The sequence below is a fragment of the Mytilus trossulus genome, chromosome 12, assembly GCF_036588685.1.
Source record: "Mytilus trossulus isolate FHL-02 chromosome 12, PNRI_Mtr1.1.1.hap1, whole genome shotgun sequence".
NCBI lineage: Eukaryota > Metazoa > Mollusca > Bivalvia > Mytilida > Mytilidae > Mytilus > Mytilus trossulus.
Window position 1 is genome coordinate 26,685,167 of NC_086384.1, and position 17,047 is coordinate 26,702,213.

The following is a 17,047-nucleotide window of genomic DNA, read 5'->3' on the forward strand; positions in this document are numbered from 1 at the left end:
TGCATTTTACCCCTATGTTTTATTTTTAGCTGTGGTGGCCATCTAGGTTGGATGTCCTGGCAACAGAAAAACATTTTTTAAACTAGATATCCAAAAGAGGATTGTGGCTAACTTTGGATTAATTTGGCCCAGTAGTTTCAGAGGAGAAGATTTTTGTAAAAGATTACTAAGATTTAAGAAAAATGGTTAAAAATTGACTATAGAGAGCAATAACTCCTAAAGTGGTCAACTGACCATTTCTGACATGTTGCCTTTTTTGTAAATCTTACTTTGCTGAACATTATTGCTGTTTACAGTTTATCTCTATCTATAATAGTATTCAAGATAATAACCAAAAACAGCAAAATTTCCTTAAAATGACCAAATCAGGGGCAACAAGCCAACAATGTGTTGACCGATTCATCTGAAAATTTCAGGGCAGATAGATCTTGACCTGATAAACAATTTTACCCCCATGTCAGATTTGCTCTAAATGCTTTGATTTGAGAGTTTTAAGCCAAAAACTGCATTTTACTCAATGTTCTATTTTTAGTCGTGGCAGCCATCTTGTTTGGATGGCCGGGTCACCAGACACATTTTTTAAACTAGATACCCCAAAGATGATTGTGACCAAGTTTAAATTAATTTGGCCCTGTAGTTTCAGAGAAGATTTTTGTAAAAGTTTATCGACGATGGACGATGGACGCCAAGTGATGAGATAAGGTGAGCTAGAAAATATGACATTATTCATTACTCAAAAGTCGAAACTTGTATAAAATGGATATATCTTTTTGACACCTAACAGATATATGTATGCAAATCTTTCTTCATGAGCAGACCCAAATGATCTAATTGTAAGAAAATAGTTTAATATCTATGTCCCTGTCCCAAGTCAGGACTCTGCAATTCAGTGGTTGTCATTTGTTGACATGTTACATATTTGTTTTTTATATAGTTGTTAATTTCTGTGTCATTTGTTTGAGAGTTGTCTCATTGGCAACCACACCAAATCTTATATCTTAATATAATTACATTAGATGTATGTTTCATTATAAATTATTCTGATTGGCTAACTACACATCACATGTTATTTCTTAAGCAATTGCACTACTCAAGAAAACTTATCATTCATGATAACACATAGTCCAACAATAAAGTGCACAGGTGCATAAACTTGAATGTTTCTTTTTGTAACTTCATAGGGTTGTAAAAGCGTTGATGATGCGCACATTTTTAGAATGAAGCGCTTCCGTGCTTCATACAAAATGTACTTCGGTCAACACTTTTACACCCTAACGAAGTTACAAAGAAACATTCAATTCTTAAATATGTATGAAGTATATGTATGATAATTACCTCCTATTAATCTGGGATATGTTCTATATTTTTCTATATTATTAGCTACTTGCTTCCATAAATGTTGGAATGTTCTGTAAAGAAAAATATACTGTCAGGATAAGAGTCCTCCAGGAGAGATAAGAAGTCTGTATCAATTAAATTGCATACTTTTAAAAGAGCATTAAAAAAAAAATGGTTGAGGATGTTCGCTACTCTGTTAAAAAATAACAAGCTTTTTAAAAGACTATTTTGAATTAATAGTATATTAATAAAGAAACTAAAAAAGTAGAAAAAAATGAAGGGTCCGTGTATTCGTTTTCAAGATATAAGCCATTGAAAATTTAGCGGGAAATAATTCTCTCTAGATTTTTCATATATTTAACATTGACACCTTATTTGTTCCAAAAACTATGAAAAAATAACAAGAATTTTATAAAATTTTGAATTATGGCTTTTCAAACTTTATGTAATAAAATTATGAAAAGAAAAGTAGGGGTTAGTGGGCAATTTTTTTTAATGCCAATACATGGATAAAACCAGAGGATTCTGAAAATCTGTCAAAAAATAAAACCAGATGCTCCGCAGGGCGTAGCTTTATACGACCGCAGAGGTTGAACCCTGAACAGTTGGGGCAAGTATGGACACAACATTCAAGCTGGATTCTGCTCTAAATTTGGATTGTGATTAAATAGTTGACACAGCATAGGTTTCTGACACAGAATGAATGTATTCAAATGAACTTAAAATTTTTGTTTTCTCTTAGAGCAATTTACTATGCTGTTGAATATTAATCCTCTCAAAAAAATGTTTGAAGAAATTTTCTTTTTATTTATGAAATTTCAAATGAGAAAAATTGAACCCAATTTTTTAATCACATCCCCCTTTCCCTTATTCCAAAACTAATTTCAATTAAAATATTCTAATGGAGTTTGCAACAATTACTACTCATTTAAATACATCATAAAATATTAAGATGTAAAAAAACTGCTTGTTATCACTGAATGGTAAAGATTATTTAAATTTATCAGTTGGTAGTAAAAAGTGAATATACATTGTATATTGTATATAACAAAGATTTAAGTTGATTCTGGACAAAGAAAGATAACTCCAATTAAAAAAAAAATTTGCAGATATTTCTTGCTTACTTTACTGGACAAAGAAAGATAACTCTTAATTAAAAAAAATTTTGCTATTTCACAATATAGTGAAATTAGATATTTCTTGCCATTGCACAATACTGTGCAATTGAAAAGACTTGCTATTGCACAATACTTAATATAATAATTTTAGATCCTGATTTGGACCAACTTGAAAACTGGGTCCATAATCAAAAATCTAAGTACATGTTTAGATTCAGCATATCAAAGAGGCCCAAGAATTTGATTTTTGTTAAAATCAAACTTAGTTTAATTTTGGACCCTTTGCACTTTAATTTAGACCAATTTTAAAACTGGACCAAAAATTAAGAATCTACATACACAGTTAGATTTGGCATATCAAAGAACCCCAATTATTCAATTTTTGATGAAATCAAACAATGTTTAATTTTGGATCTCGATTTGGGCCAACTTGAAAACTGGGCCAATAATCAAATATCTAAGTACATTTTTAGATTCAGCATATCAAAGAACCCCAAGGTTTCAATTTTTGTTAAAATCAAACTAAGTTTAATTTTGGACCCTTTGGACCTTAATATAGACCAATTTGAAAACGGGACCAAAAATTAAGAATCTACATACACAGTTAGATTCGGCATATTAAAGAACCCCAATTATTCAATTTTGATGAAATCAAACAAAGTTTAATTTTGGACCCTTTGGGCCCCTTTTTCCTTAACTGTTGGGACCAAAACTCCCAAAATCAATACCAACCTTCCTTTTATAGTCATAAACCTTGTGTTTAAATTTCATAGATTTCTATTTACTTATACTAACGCTATGGTGCGAAAACCAAGAAAAATGCTTATTTGGGTCCCTTTTTGGCCCCTAATTCCTAAACTGTTGGGACCAAAACTCCCAAAATCAATACAAACCTTCCTTTTGTGGTCATAAACATTGTGTTTAAATTTCATTGATTTCTATTTACTTTAACTAAAGTTATTGTGCGAAAACCAAGAATAATGCTTATTTGGGCCCTTTTTTGGCCCCTAATTCCTAAACTGTTGAAACCAAAACTCCCAAAATCAATCCCAACCTTTCTTTTGTGGTCATAAACCTTGTGTCAAAATTTCATAGATTTCTATTAACTTAAACTAAAGTTATAGTGCGAAAACCAAGAAAATGCTTATTTGGGCCCTTTTTGGCCCCTAATTCCTAAAATATTGGGACCAAAACTCCCAAAATCAATACCAGCCTTCCTTTTATGGTCATAAACCTTGTGTTAAAATTTCATAGATTTCTATTCACTTATACTAAAGAAATGGTGCAAAAACCAAGAAAAATGCTAAAAGTATTCGGACGACGACGACGACGACGACGACGCCAACGTGATAGCAATATATGACGAAAATTTTTTCAAAATTTGCAGTCGTATAAAAATGGAAGAGCAAACATCCTTAACTGGTTGATGTTAGATGTATGCAGCATTGGCACAAAAGCATGTTTTATTTTACATCTACAGCCATCTTCATGATTAACTGTTAAATCTACAGGCCCGTAGCTTAATTTTTAAAAAATTAAGTTAGATTCTGTTGGCCTGTAAATATGATTTTTACAGGCCAGAGAGCAATTTTACAAGCCTGGGCTGCCACTCAGCGTGAAGACTGCTACAGCCACTTTGAAAACTTATGAAATTCATGATTAAATTAAATTATGTGGAGTTATTCATTCACATGTGTTCCAGTTGCCTTGATAAAGGAAAAAATAAATTTTATTGGATATCTGATTTTGTGGTATGCCAAAGTCTGCATATATGATATGATATCATTCTGTTTAGTATTTTTTTTAAAAAGCTTGACACAAAAGACACATTGATTGTAATATCCCGTTAAAAATGAAAACGTAGAAATTTAAATGGTTTCAGTCAAGTACTAAGGGTCGGAATTTTGTGACAATTTGTTTTTTAGTAAGTATTAGCTTAATTGCAAGAATAAACCTCTGAGTTTAGTTGCTAAGGCTCATACATGAAGGTTATGCAGTGACCTATTGTTGTTAATTTGTAAAAGTAGTAGGGAAAAAGTCATTAAAAATAAGCTGAGCATATTCAGAGAAAACTATGAAAATATCTTGGGTCCCTTATAAAAATGAAAGAAAACCATTAGAAATTCTTCGTTATTAAGCAAAGATACCTAACACTGCCTGTAAAGTTGATTCCTGCTAGATGTTTGGAAGCTGTGACAGTATTGCCGAAGACTGGTCCATCTGCTGGTACAAAATTAATGACACCAGGTGGCAGACCAGCCTCACGGTATATTTTGTAAACTAAGTAATTTGACAGCATGGCTGCATCTGAGGGCTTCCATACTGTAACATTTCCCTGAAAGAAAATACATATTTTTTTTACTACACTTACAGAATTGAACAGCAAGCTAAGAATTTCAAAATGCAAGTTTTAAAGTTGTCCAAAGAATTAAGCTGTTTGACTGCATGTTACTCTTAAAGATTTTGACATATACATTTTACCAATTTTTTTAAGCTTGTAGCTTTAAAACTTGATGCTGAAATTGTAAGACAGGTAATGCATGTATAGCAGGAGATGATTTTCCTGTTGAAGAACTTTTTCTCTTATCTGAAATTGATTCATTGGTGTTGTTTAGCACTATTTTCAGCACTTGTGATTACATTGGGTAGCCTGTATATATATTGTTGGAGTTACTGGGGTGAACCACCCCACATGGTTTATACTTGGTGTGATTGTATTTTTCTTTCCTTCTAATGTTTGGACAGTTTGTACCAAGAGAATATTTGTCTTTTGTCATAAGTAAACTACCTATAGACAATGTACATAGATATAGGAAGATGTGGTGTGAGTGCCAATGAGACTCCTCTCCATCCAAATAACAATTTGAAAAAGTAAACCATTATAGGTCAATGTACTGCCTTCAACACGGAGCCTTGGCTCACACCGAACAACAAGCTATAAAGGGCCCCAAAATTACTAGTGTAAAACCATTTAAACGGGAAAACTAACAGTCTAATCTATTAAAAAAAAAATGAGAAAGGAGAAATACATACCATTATTGCTGGTGATTGACATAGATTGCCACCAATTGCTGTGAAATTAAATGGACTAATGGCTGCCCAGAATCCCTGTCAAAGAGAGGAACCACATTTATTACAAAACACATTGTAATTGGCCTTAAAAGTAAGATTTAAGTTGAAAATATTGGAACCATGCTACAATATATATAAAAGCTTTTATCATAAATTTCAGGAAAGTAATATAATAAATTTATTCCCTCATTTCCTCAGCAATTAACTTTTTATAAAGCAAGAACTTTAAAAATTATTGACACTTTTTCTTGGTCTGGCCAATATTGTACGTCTTTGTTATTTGTTCCAAAAATTGCTTGTTTTACCCCCTAAATAATTTGACATAAGCTTTATGAAGATAATTATATCTGAACAATAGTTTTCTTACCTCCATTCCCCTTAAATTCTGAGAATTAATTGTCTCAAATGCAGATGGACTGAGTGGCTGTTGTGTTTGTAGACTCTACAAATGAAAATAAACCAACCAAATCATGGGACAATTAAAGTTATTACTAGCAAATCAAATAATGGGTCATGTAACCAAAGTAATTACAAGCCAATCAAATAATGAGTCATGCTACCATATAACGTTCTAGAAGTATTTGATAAGGGTAACAAGCTTTAAAAGATCAAGTTTGAGTGTAAAGCTACAAATCTAATTATTTAACTAGTTCAATGAAATAACTACATACTCAAATTAGTCATGATAGTTTATATAATCATCAAATATGCAATATTAAATGGCTTTAACTTCTCAGTGTAAAACCAAAAATAAAGGCAGTCATTGTAATAGAAATAAGGTTTTATACAGGAATTTGTGCAATTGTATACTAAATATTCATGCTGCAAATAAGTATCTTGAAAAAAGTGACACAAACCAATATTTTCAATTTACAAAACCTAATAAATAAAGGGTATATTATATTTGTGATATCTTATTGCTTAATTTGCCACAGGGTAGATTTTGCAAAAAACAAGAACTCACATTTTAAATTTATATAACATTTATTAAATGCAGTATTTCTTGAAATTGCATAATTAAACTCACATGTTTGTCCATTGTTCTACATGTATGTTCAACTGCAAATAAATATGTATGCAAAAATCTCTCAAGTTTACAGTACAGCATAAAGTTGCATCTTAACTTGTTTCTGAATATTTTCTCATGCACATTTTCTAAAAGCCTTTTCTCTGATGATTTTGTTTTAACATTTGTATGAATCTATGGGAAATTTATAATTTTTTTTGGCTCAAAAAAATATTGTGTTCATCTGTGTGTCACAATGTATGATAGTATAAAAATAAGATGTGGTTTGATTGCCAATATGTCAACTCTCTACAATAGACTAAATGACACAGATATGAACAGTGTTCCCGCTAGGATTTCAAAGGGCAAGGAGCCAATCATAAAATGTGCAGTTTAGCATGTCAATGATGATTCAAAAAGGGCATGTCAAATATTGGCTTATAAAAACTGCATACAAGTTTTGAAGGCTTTCATCAATTAAATAATAATTTTGAATTGACCAAACTACAAATGCATCTATGGATAAACTAACTGCAAATTGTGGTCTATTGAGAAATATTGAAATTGAAATGCTGACTAACTGATTTTACTGGGAAAAATAATTATAACGGTACCAATCAGTTATGTGTTTTAATTAACAGATAAGGGACCCATCAGATGGTGTTAATCAGATTAGTTGTAAACACAACTTATAACACCTGCTGTAATAAGCTGAGGGTCAGGAACTTACAATTATTTTCATTTAAATATTACAACAATAAGGGAATGGACTTGCTAAAAAGGGTAGGTTGTTTTTAAAATGGCATAGGGGGGTAGTTGAAAAGGGCAGGTAACCACCCTGTGAAAATGATCAAGCTGGAACAATGATACAACTATAGGTCACCAATAGCCTTCAACAAAGAGAAAACCCCATACGACATGGTCAGCTAGAAAAGGCACCAAATGACAATTGTAAAACAATTCAAACTAGAAAACAAATGGTGTTCTAACAAAATTAAAACAATCTGTAGGCATGGTAATAAAAATAAGCAAAGGTAGGGTTAGCAGAAACATTTTTTGTTTGGTTAGGCCTACTATTTCTCTATACATATATTTTCAAGTATGAGTTCTTACCAGTGCATATTGTACATTAAATCTAAGGAAATCTATCAATTCACAGACTGCATCAATTTCAGCTTGAACAATATTCTTAGCCTGAAATAAAAAAAAATGTTTAAAAAAAGAATTGCTTAAATTTCCTATTTTTTTATTCATTTCAAAAAGTTAAAATACTTACATCATATATGTACCATAATTCAATTTATTCTGATGTATGGTTGTTTTGGGTGTTTTTCACAAAAAATGTAGCATTTAAATGATGGTACTGATCTTATCAAATCACTGTGATTGTATTTTACCTCATCATATTAATTCATAATACAATGTACAATATTGAATTGGTAAATGTCTTGGTTTGTTTAATTTAGTCACTTTCATATGCATTTTACACCAAATAAACTGAAATACAACTTCAACCAAAATATATTAATTCACAGTACTCTAAATATTGTAACTATTTCACAGAGTTTTCTTCTTTATGAAATAAAGCAAAATTCATAATTTTTTATAAAATATAACAAAATTTATTTTTCTTTATAAAAACGGAAAAATTTCATTTTACTTCATTTCTATTCCTAATTCTAATATGATTTCATTAAAATGCAATTCTCTATAAAAAAAAAAACCAAAAAAACTGTTTACACTAAAAATATCTCTCTTAATATTTTGAGAATTTCATAGATTTTTTTTTATACCTGGCCCATCATGGTTGTAGCCATCAAATCCATTCTGTATTCTTTACTCATCAAATCAGCTGCTTTGAGAAAAATGTCACATCGTGCTTCCAGTGGAGTTCTGTCCCAAGCTTTTCTTGCTTTTAAGCTATTTTCTATGGCTTTTTGTACAAGTTCCTGAAATGGTTTAATCAAAGTGCTGGATAACATCTCTGGAAAGTTTGCAACTGTATATGTGTATTATTTTTAATAGATTATAGACGTGTATTATTTCAAATATGTATTTAATCACAGTTTTGATTTTCTAACTAAACCATTGTCTAGCCAGCAATTTCCAAAATTCACTTTTTACAGCCCATTTATGGGCATTATGTTTTCTGGTCTGTGCATCTATTTGTCCATTTGTCTGTCTGTCCCATTCAGGTTAAAGTTTTTGGTAGAGGTAGTTTATGATGAAGTTGAAGTCCAATCAATTTGAAACTTAGATATCACGGGTCTGTGACTGAATTTAAGTATATAACTATGCTTAAGTCTTATTTTAGTATTTGGATTGTCATTTGATAAAGTCATGCCGATTATAAGATGCACCGTTTTCTCTGTTTTTAAAATCTTTCTGTTTGAACCCGTCAACCTGGAACTTATCAATTATTGTTAATACTAATTATTTGGAGAACAAAAATTCCTAGAATGGAGCATTTTTTAATCAACAACATTGTCCTATATTTATTAATTTAGTTATAAATAAAGTTGAATTCTTTCATTTGTTGTTTCATGTCATGCCCTCTAACAAAAATTAAAACTGTACCTATACGTCTTATTTTAAGTCCAGATTTTTATTATTTGTATTGTCATCTTAGGAAGTCTAATTGCTTAAAATACTACAATAGGGAACAATTTGACAATGATTGAATTTAGTAGTGTCAACCCTGTAATTATGACCTGGGTATATAGCAAAATATGAAATACACCGTTTGGTGGTGCGCCTGTCAGATGAGAAACATACAGATAAGGTAATAGGTAACAGGTGAATATACTATTGGTATCGATATCAGATTCGACCCAGAACTTGTTAATTTAGGCAATATAAATTATGTGGAAAAAAAGGGTCTGGAGTGGTGTAATTTTTAATCAACACCATTGTCCTATATTGGATATATATAATATTGAATTCTTTGATTTGTTGTTTTTACCCAATGGACTGCTGACAAATTGGACCTCGTTATTTTAGTATTATAGATGTTCCCTATGATATAATGTTTCTAATTTTAATGCCAAATAAAGAGTTTTTACTCCACTTTCATGGTCCACTGAACATAAGAAATGATAGTGCTGATGGGGCATGCATGTACTATAGACACATTCTTGTTTTATATGTCTATACTTCTAAATCTAAGGACTGTTTTTATGTTCGCCTGGTAAATGTATAACCGAAGAAAGCTACAAATCCAACTTATACAAAAGGGTATATATACTTGATAGGGCATACTGAATATTTCACCCCTTTACATCTAGAATGGTAAAAGTGACGCCAACAAAATTCAAACTTGACTTGTGTTTTCTGGTTATGAGCATTGCGTATAAGTTTCATAAAATTTGGTTCAGGCAAACTAAAGAAAGAGAACAGAAATAAATTTTGGGATGTATGGACATACATGTACATACAAGTAAGGGACGTACATACTTACAGAAAAAAACAAGGATAAAACTCAATATGGTGGGGCATAGCAATAGTAGTTTGACCTCAGGAATAAAGTTTATATACACTAGATTCATACAACATTGATCTGAGGTGCTTATAACCCAGTAACACATTTTAGTTGCTGCTGTGTAATTACCATTGAGGCAATGACATTTTAGATTTTTGTTTTAAGCCATTTATTTGATATACTAGTTTTAAACAATTGCCTCTGTATTAGGACGACACATTGGTAATTATAGGTCAATCTTAAAGAATCATACTGCCACAGGATTAGAGTGTGAGGATAAAAAGTTCTGGATCCGCCACTGCATTGTTAAGCACTTAGAAAGTCATTTTGCTAGTACTTGGACAAATGTTATTAAATCATTTTAATGATTTCTTCAGCACTTGTATTTAGCTTGATCTCAGTATTGAAACACTGAACTATAATATTTTAAGAAGTAGATGATGACTTGGTTGCTTTATATTATACGGATGCTATGATACTAATTGTCATTAAGACAATGTTTTTTCTGTTGTCAGTTTGATCCACTTGAGCATGCTGAACGAGGGAAGGTCCTTAAATCCATATTGGAATGTGAAACAGCTAGTATTTAAATAACGGAATGAAAAGTTTTCAAATGATTTTTGGCATCAAGACTTTCAGATTGATGTCAGTTTGACAAAAACAATGCACTTTTCTATTAAAGTTGGTATTTACCTTTACTTGTCCTTGGCTTGAGACATAATGTAAGCAATATAATTATCGATTATTTTATATTCTATCACCTGTGTATTGTTAAAATAAATCAAACCATTATCACTTGTCAATTTTCCAACAACTTGGTCAAATATCAACTTGTTCTCGCATACAGGACTCTTTTGATACACTCTGGCTTTTACATATATTCAATAATAAACAGTTTGGATATCATACATAGTAAAAATAGTGCGGGAAAATGTTTATTCATGAAATACTGTCTCACATAGATTTCTTTTGATTTTCTCTTCAGTCAATGGCCAATCCACAAAGAAGTGTTTGTGATACTTATTTTCAAAATGAAGTTAAATTAATCTGAATTGTCGATGAACCTTCCTTCCCTTTTTATTCAAGCTGTAATCTTTTTAAAAGAGTAGCAACTCAAAATATCCAAGCATCAGAATTTCGAACACTAGTACTACATTATCTTGGAGCAGAACATTGTGATAGTATGTCATAGCGAAAGTTGAGGCATACGCCTAAGGAAAGTAGCTATAGCAAGCTATAGCAAATTTTCCAATAAAAAAAAGTGCTTGTAAGCACTGAAGGGCAAAAATTGCTTAAATTAACAGTGGAAGTAAAATTAAATATTGCATTGTATAAAGCCTTGGCTGACAATTCTGTACAAAGGAAGGTAACTCCCATTTTCAAAGATGACTTGAACAATCACATTATTTATATTTTAAGAATTTGAACAGATATTAGAATCCTGAGCCTTGTTAAAGTAATGTAATTTTCTTGACAAGTTGAACATCAATTTGTAACTTGAACCCCATCCATTGTTGTATTATGTAAGAGAAGAGAAATTATATTGTTTTGTAAATGTATCTCCTACAATTTTGTCATACATGTACCTTCCTTTGAGACACAAGTGTATGGCACATCTTTCATAAGTAGTAATTTAATCTTGTGAAATTTGAAACATGGAACAAAAACATATAAAGATCATAAATATAACATACAAAATACACTACTAGTCAGGGGTAATACTTAAACACGTGTTTTTATTTACCTTTACAGGTGAATTACTGTAGTGGTAGAGTTATATTCCTTAGAATCTTTCTGCTTTTTTATTAAATTTTGCTTTACCCTACATTGCTGTACATGAGTGTATTAAAAATATATAAAAAATTGTCTTTTATATTCATAATTATATTATTTTATGGACAAATGGACATTGTCACAATATTAATCTCATTGGTCTGTTATCTTCAAAACCCTGGTCCTTTAAAAACCTCCAAGGAATCAACTTTTGATGCCTTGCACAATTATAACTTAACCTCTACATGATCTATGTATTGTCTTTGTTTAATTCTTCAGTTAAAGGGTTGAACTTTAATTTAAAAGTTTTTGCAAACAAACAAAAAAATAGAAAGGTACATGTATGTTTAGTTCTCCTAGAACTAGGGAATTTGAGCTGTTTTAATTTAAAAACAATACTTGTATTAAGTTTTTAAATTTAAGGGGAGATAATTTATATCTTTGAAATTAAAACAATACAAATTTACTTAATATCACTTAAAACTTTAGATAAATAACTATGGCTTGTATGTATATTACCCCTGACTGGTTGTTATCAACTTACTGGTGTGGCATTATAATATTTAGCTATCTTTACTTGGTGGTCAAATGGCTGAAAAATAAATAATGTTACTACATTGAAACATGTACTATATATTTCAAATTTTCAAGCAATATGCAAAAATGATATAATTATTAATGTGATTTACTGAAATCAAAAACTTAAATTTGATAAAAAGCACTACTTTTCAAGCTTTTAAATAATGGGTTTCTTCATCCCTGGATTTTTATTTGTAAGAGGCACCTCCAGAACGACTTTAATTAATTTACAATTCACAGTTTCATGTGTTAGCCTGTATGGTTTCTTCTTTGCCAACTACAATCATGACAAGGGACCCATTCTGCCAAAATAAATGTGTGTTTTCTTTAAACATTAAAATTTCATTTCCTATTGTTTCTGTAAATTCACATGTTTTTTCCAATTTTGATGTTACTGTCATGACTGTCAACTTTCTGTTTAATTCATTTAATATTTGTCTATGTTGAATGAAGCTTGCTTATCGTTTTGAATGGTTGTAAGTTGTAGAAATGTTTAGTGTTCCATAATTTTTCATACACACTTCTACTTGATATTTGATCTCCTTTGTTCTAAATTCCTCATCACCAATAACAATAGGAACATCCTCTGTGCTGGAGCTGTACTTCTCCAGAGTTTTTAGCAAAGCTTCTTTCTCTTCACATCCATCTTCATAAGATAATACTGGTTCATTAACAGCTGTATAAGCTGTTATAGTTTGTATATGTCTGTTCTGTGTAGTTGAGGTGACTTGTGACACCCGACATAATCTGAAAAAAAAGTATTTCTAATTCAAATTTATAGGACTCGTAAATTATCCGAAATAACATTTTCAAAACTGCAGATGAAATGATACATTGTATATAATTTTATGTCTTGTTTTTTTGTTGATGCTCTATTTGTGTTTTAGTCTCTCTGAAATATAAGTTGTTTTGACTTGAACAGATACATCTTTGAACTATTGAATTGAATGCTACATGTATTTAATTTGCATTCGACAAAAACAAATGATGTTAACAACTTAACATATTGTGTAAAACATACTCTGACAGCCTAATGTTTTTTTTTGGTAAAATTTTGCTGAACACTGTACAAATGTATGTTTGAATGTATGTATTATTGCTTTTACAACAAAAAGTGAATGCTTGTTATATGTCATCCAAAATATGCTTATCCTTTCTTTTTTTTCTCTCCATAAAATAACACACCAACGGCAAGATGGTGTCTCTTCTTACATACCATACATTTTTATACAGCCTTGAATTGGACACTTTCTATTGTGATACAAATATCAAATTCATATATGTTATTACTTCATGTACATCAATGAGGCCAAATACAAAATATTGTGTTTCCAGTTGACCTATTTACCCTTACTTTGAGCTTCTATCACTTTACATGCTTAACTTTTTTTAACCCTTACTTAACTTAGTAAGCACTGTTTTAGTCAAAATTAGCTATAGTCTTCTGTACATGTATATTCTAAATTAATTAAAAAAACATTAATTTTGTACGTTTACATTCATGACATTTGATAAATCTATCTTCTTTATTTATTTAACAATGTACCTTGAACCAAACAAATTATTTTATTTGGCCTAAAATTACTTATACAGTTTATTATTTCAAGTTGTCTGTTTCAGACTGATACATGATGATGTAGGTTTCAGAAGATTTCTACAAAGGTCAAGATATAGAATGAAAGTAATATTATTCTTTTCGGTCCACTGATTTTACATTAAAGATGTAACAAAGGCTAGAATGAAAATGACACTTTAGAAACAGGAATATGATATAGGATATACATATCAAAATATTTGATATTATTTCAGCTAGTAAACTAGCACATTTAACATTCAGTTGAAAAATACAATTCTCTTCAATTTTTATAAATCCAGTAAAGGAGAAGGATGTTAACCATGTTTAAAAGCCCATTTTTAGGGTCTTTTAATCATGGAATTTGATGATTAAAAAGTATTATAAAATTATCAAATAAGATTTTTCAGATGTTCATACCAAGGATTTGTATATTGTCCATACATAAATTTTTTTTTTTTTAATTTTGTCTAGACAAAATTATCATATTTCGATTAATATGCTACCTTGCTAAAATAGGCAAAAATATAAAAAATAGGCAAAAAATTACTGTTTGTAAACAAATCTTAAACATGTTTAATGCAAATACAAAAATGATACCCCCCCCCCCAAATTTTTTTTTTAAAATAAATAAAAGTCAGACCCTCAGATAGACATATCTATCAGGGCGACTCAAGGAGAGGGTTCCTTTTTAAGTATCATACTGATACTGGAAAGTTTTGAAAACAAAAACTTTCGAAACATAATTTCATTTTAGCTGATTTATACATGGGATTTTCGTACCCCCTTTTAGTTTTAAACTGCCTTTTTTGCAAAATTGATTTTGTGGCGAACTGTCAACATTAAGCATATTTAACATTATTAAATTGTAAATTTTCTTACCTTTTAATACTTGATAATACAAGGCGCGTCTTGAATAACATTATAACAATATTTTTTTTCTTGGCAACGTTTTCTACTGCACAAATTGAGCAGTCAAGGTCAATGCCGAATAACTGTTTCCGCGATCTTGATCCGTGTTCAAACTTTACAACAATATAGTTCTTACCAAAATATTAAAAATGTAGTTTGTTCACGTTCTTCAGTTAAATTTGTAAACAGTTTAATATTTATTTCTAATCATACGTTAAAAAAGTCTTCAAAAGAGGAGTTGTTTTATTGAAAAATAACATATATTAAACGAAATCATTACGCCTATTTTATAGGTGTGTAAAAATAATCCAATCATTCTTCTCGTTACAAATAGCCTGGTTTCTCGCTTGAAGAAAGAACCAGTCCAACATGTTTTGTTTTTTTTAAAGTAATTTTGAATATGACCTTTCTCATGGAAATGTTTTTTAAATGGAATGATTCATAAGCATGGAAACAGTTTGAAAAATTCTTAATGTCCGTGTAAAATCTAAGCGCAGAAGACATAAAGCATTAACCGTAAATTCGACGTGTCTATTACCTTTGTTTTGTATTTAGTTTGTTTTGAAAATTTGACCAATCAAATCATAAATTACAAAACGTAAATTTGTTGTCTGCTACAAATGTAAACAATCGACACATGGACAGCTCAATATTAAGGTTCTGATGATTAATTTATAATATTCCAAGATAATGAATAGGCTCAGTGATCTCTCTAAATGTTTAAAATACTGACATTAATCGATCCGTAAGGCTTTTGTTTAGGTGAAAGTTGCTATCTTGACCCTCCAAATTATCTCCATGCCAGATTTGCCAATTTTTGTCGAGCCTTCGACTTTAGTCGAAAAAGCGAGACTAAGCGATCCTACATTCCGTCGTCGTCGGCGTCGTCGTCGGCGGCGTCAACAAATATTCACTCTGTGGTTAAAGTTTTTGAAATTTTAATAACTGTCTTAAACTATACTGGATTTCTACCAAACTTTGACAGAAGCTTGTTTATGATCATAAGATAGTATCCAGAAGTAAATTTTGTAAAAATAAAATTCCATTTTTTCCTTATTTTACTATAAATGGACTTAGTTTTTTTGCAGGGGAAACAAAACATTCACTCTGTGGTTAAAGTTTTTAGAATTTTGATAACTTTCTCCAACTATCCTGGGTTTGTACCAAACTTAGACAGAAGCTTATTTATGATCATAAGATAGTATCCAGAAGTAAATTTTGTAAAAATAAAATTCCATTTTTTCCGTATTTTACTGTAAATGGACTTAGTTTTTTTCTGCTTGGAAACAAAACATTCACTCTGTGGTTAAAGTTTTTAGAATTTTAATAACTTTCTCAAACTATCCTGGGTTTGTACCATACTTGGACAGAAGCTTGTTTATGATCATAAGATAATATCCAGAATTAAATTTTGTAAAAATAAAATTCCATTTTTCCGTATTTTACTTATAAATGGACTTAGTTTTTTCTGCGGGGAAACATTACATTCACTCTGTGGTTAAAGTTTTAAGAATTTTAATTTCTTTCTTAAACTATCCTGGGTTTGTACCAAACTTGGACAGAAGCTTGTTTATGATCATAAGATAGTATCCAGAAGTAAATTTTGTAAATAAATAAATCCATTTTTTCCATATTTTACTTTTAAATGGACTTAGTTTTTCTGCGGGGAACCATTACATTCACTCTGTGGTTAAAGTTTTTAAAATTTTAATAACTTTCTTAAACTATCCTGGGTTTGTACCAAACTTCGACAGAAGCTTATATATGATCATAAGATTGTATCCAGAAGTAAAGTTTGTAAAAAGATTACTCCATTTTTTCTGTAATTTACTTTTAAATGGACTTAGATTTTCTTACAATCATTAAATAGTAACAAGAGGAATATTTTTATTGATTTTTTTCCTCATTGTTGTTGAGCCTGCGATTTACAGCAAAAATAGGCGAGACACTGGGTTCCGCGGAACCCTTACAAATTTTTTATTGCAATGGCCAGTCACTGGAGATCTTTGCCCTAGATAAATGTGTACTATGTAATGGATATTCAATGCTTTATAGATATGTCCAATAGAAAAAGGCTACATACACAGTTTGTAATGTCCCCCATGAAGGCATCAAACTGAAGGGCCACAAAACTGGTAAAAAATTATTTATCATTTAATTATGATCATTGGATTTGCCAACTTTTGAAAAGTGTAGGG

At 30.5% G+C, this 17,047-nt stretch overlaps 2 protein-coding genes across 2 annotated transcripts in view; one reads left to right on the plus strand and one right to left on the minus strand.

The window, feature by feature from the left end:
- The window catches only part of LOC134693666 (delta-1-pyrroline-5-carboxylate dehydrogenase, mitochondrial-like), a 30,882-nt gene extending 15,920 nt beyond the window's left edge, over positions 1-14,962 (minus strand). The window contains exons 1-9 of the mRNA XM_063554558.1: positions 14,820-14,962; positions 12,886-13,111; positions 12,330-12,377; positions 8,328-8,483; positions 7,648-7,728; positions 5,896-5,970; positions 5,490-5,564; positions 4,604-4,791; positions 1,336-1,409 (exon numbers count right to left, since the gene is read on the minus strand). Of these exons, the coding sequence (XP_063410628.1) occupies positions 1,336-1,409; positions 4,604-4,791; positions 5,490-5,564; positions 5,896-5,970; positions 7,648-7,728; positions 8,328-8,483; positions 12,330-12,377; positions 12,886-13,111; positions 14,820-14,860 (964 nt within the window). The 5' untranslated portion in view covers positions 14,861-14,962. The remainder of the gene's footprint in view (positions 1-1,335; positions 1,410-4,603; positions 4,792-5,489; positions 5,565-5,895; positions 5,971-7,647; positions 7,729-8,327; positions 8,484-12,329; positions 12,378-12,885; positions 13,112-14,819) is intronic.
- A 490-nt stretch (positions 14,963-15,452) lies between these two features.
- LOC134693667 (uncharacterized) overlaps positions 15,453-17,047 on the plus strand; it is a 37,935-nt gene continuing 36,340 nt past the window's right edge. Inside the window, exon 1 of the mRNA XM_063554559.1 lies at positions 15,453-15,506. Within this exon, the coding sequence (XP_063410629.1) occupies positions 15,487-15,506 (20 nt within the window). The 5' untranslated portion in view covers positions 15,453-15,486. The remainder of the gene's footprint in view (positions 15,507-17,047) is intronic.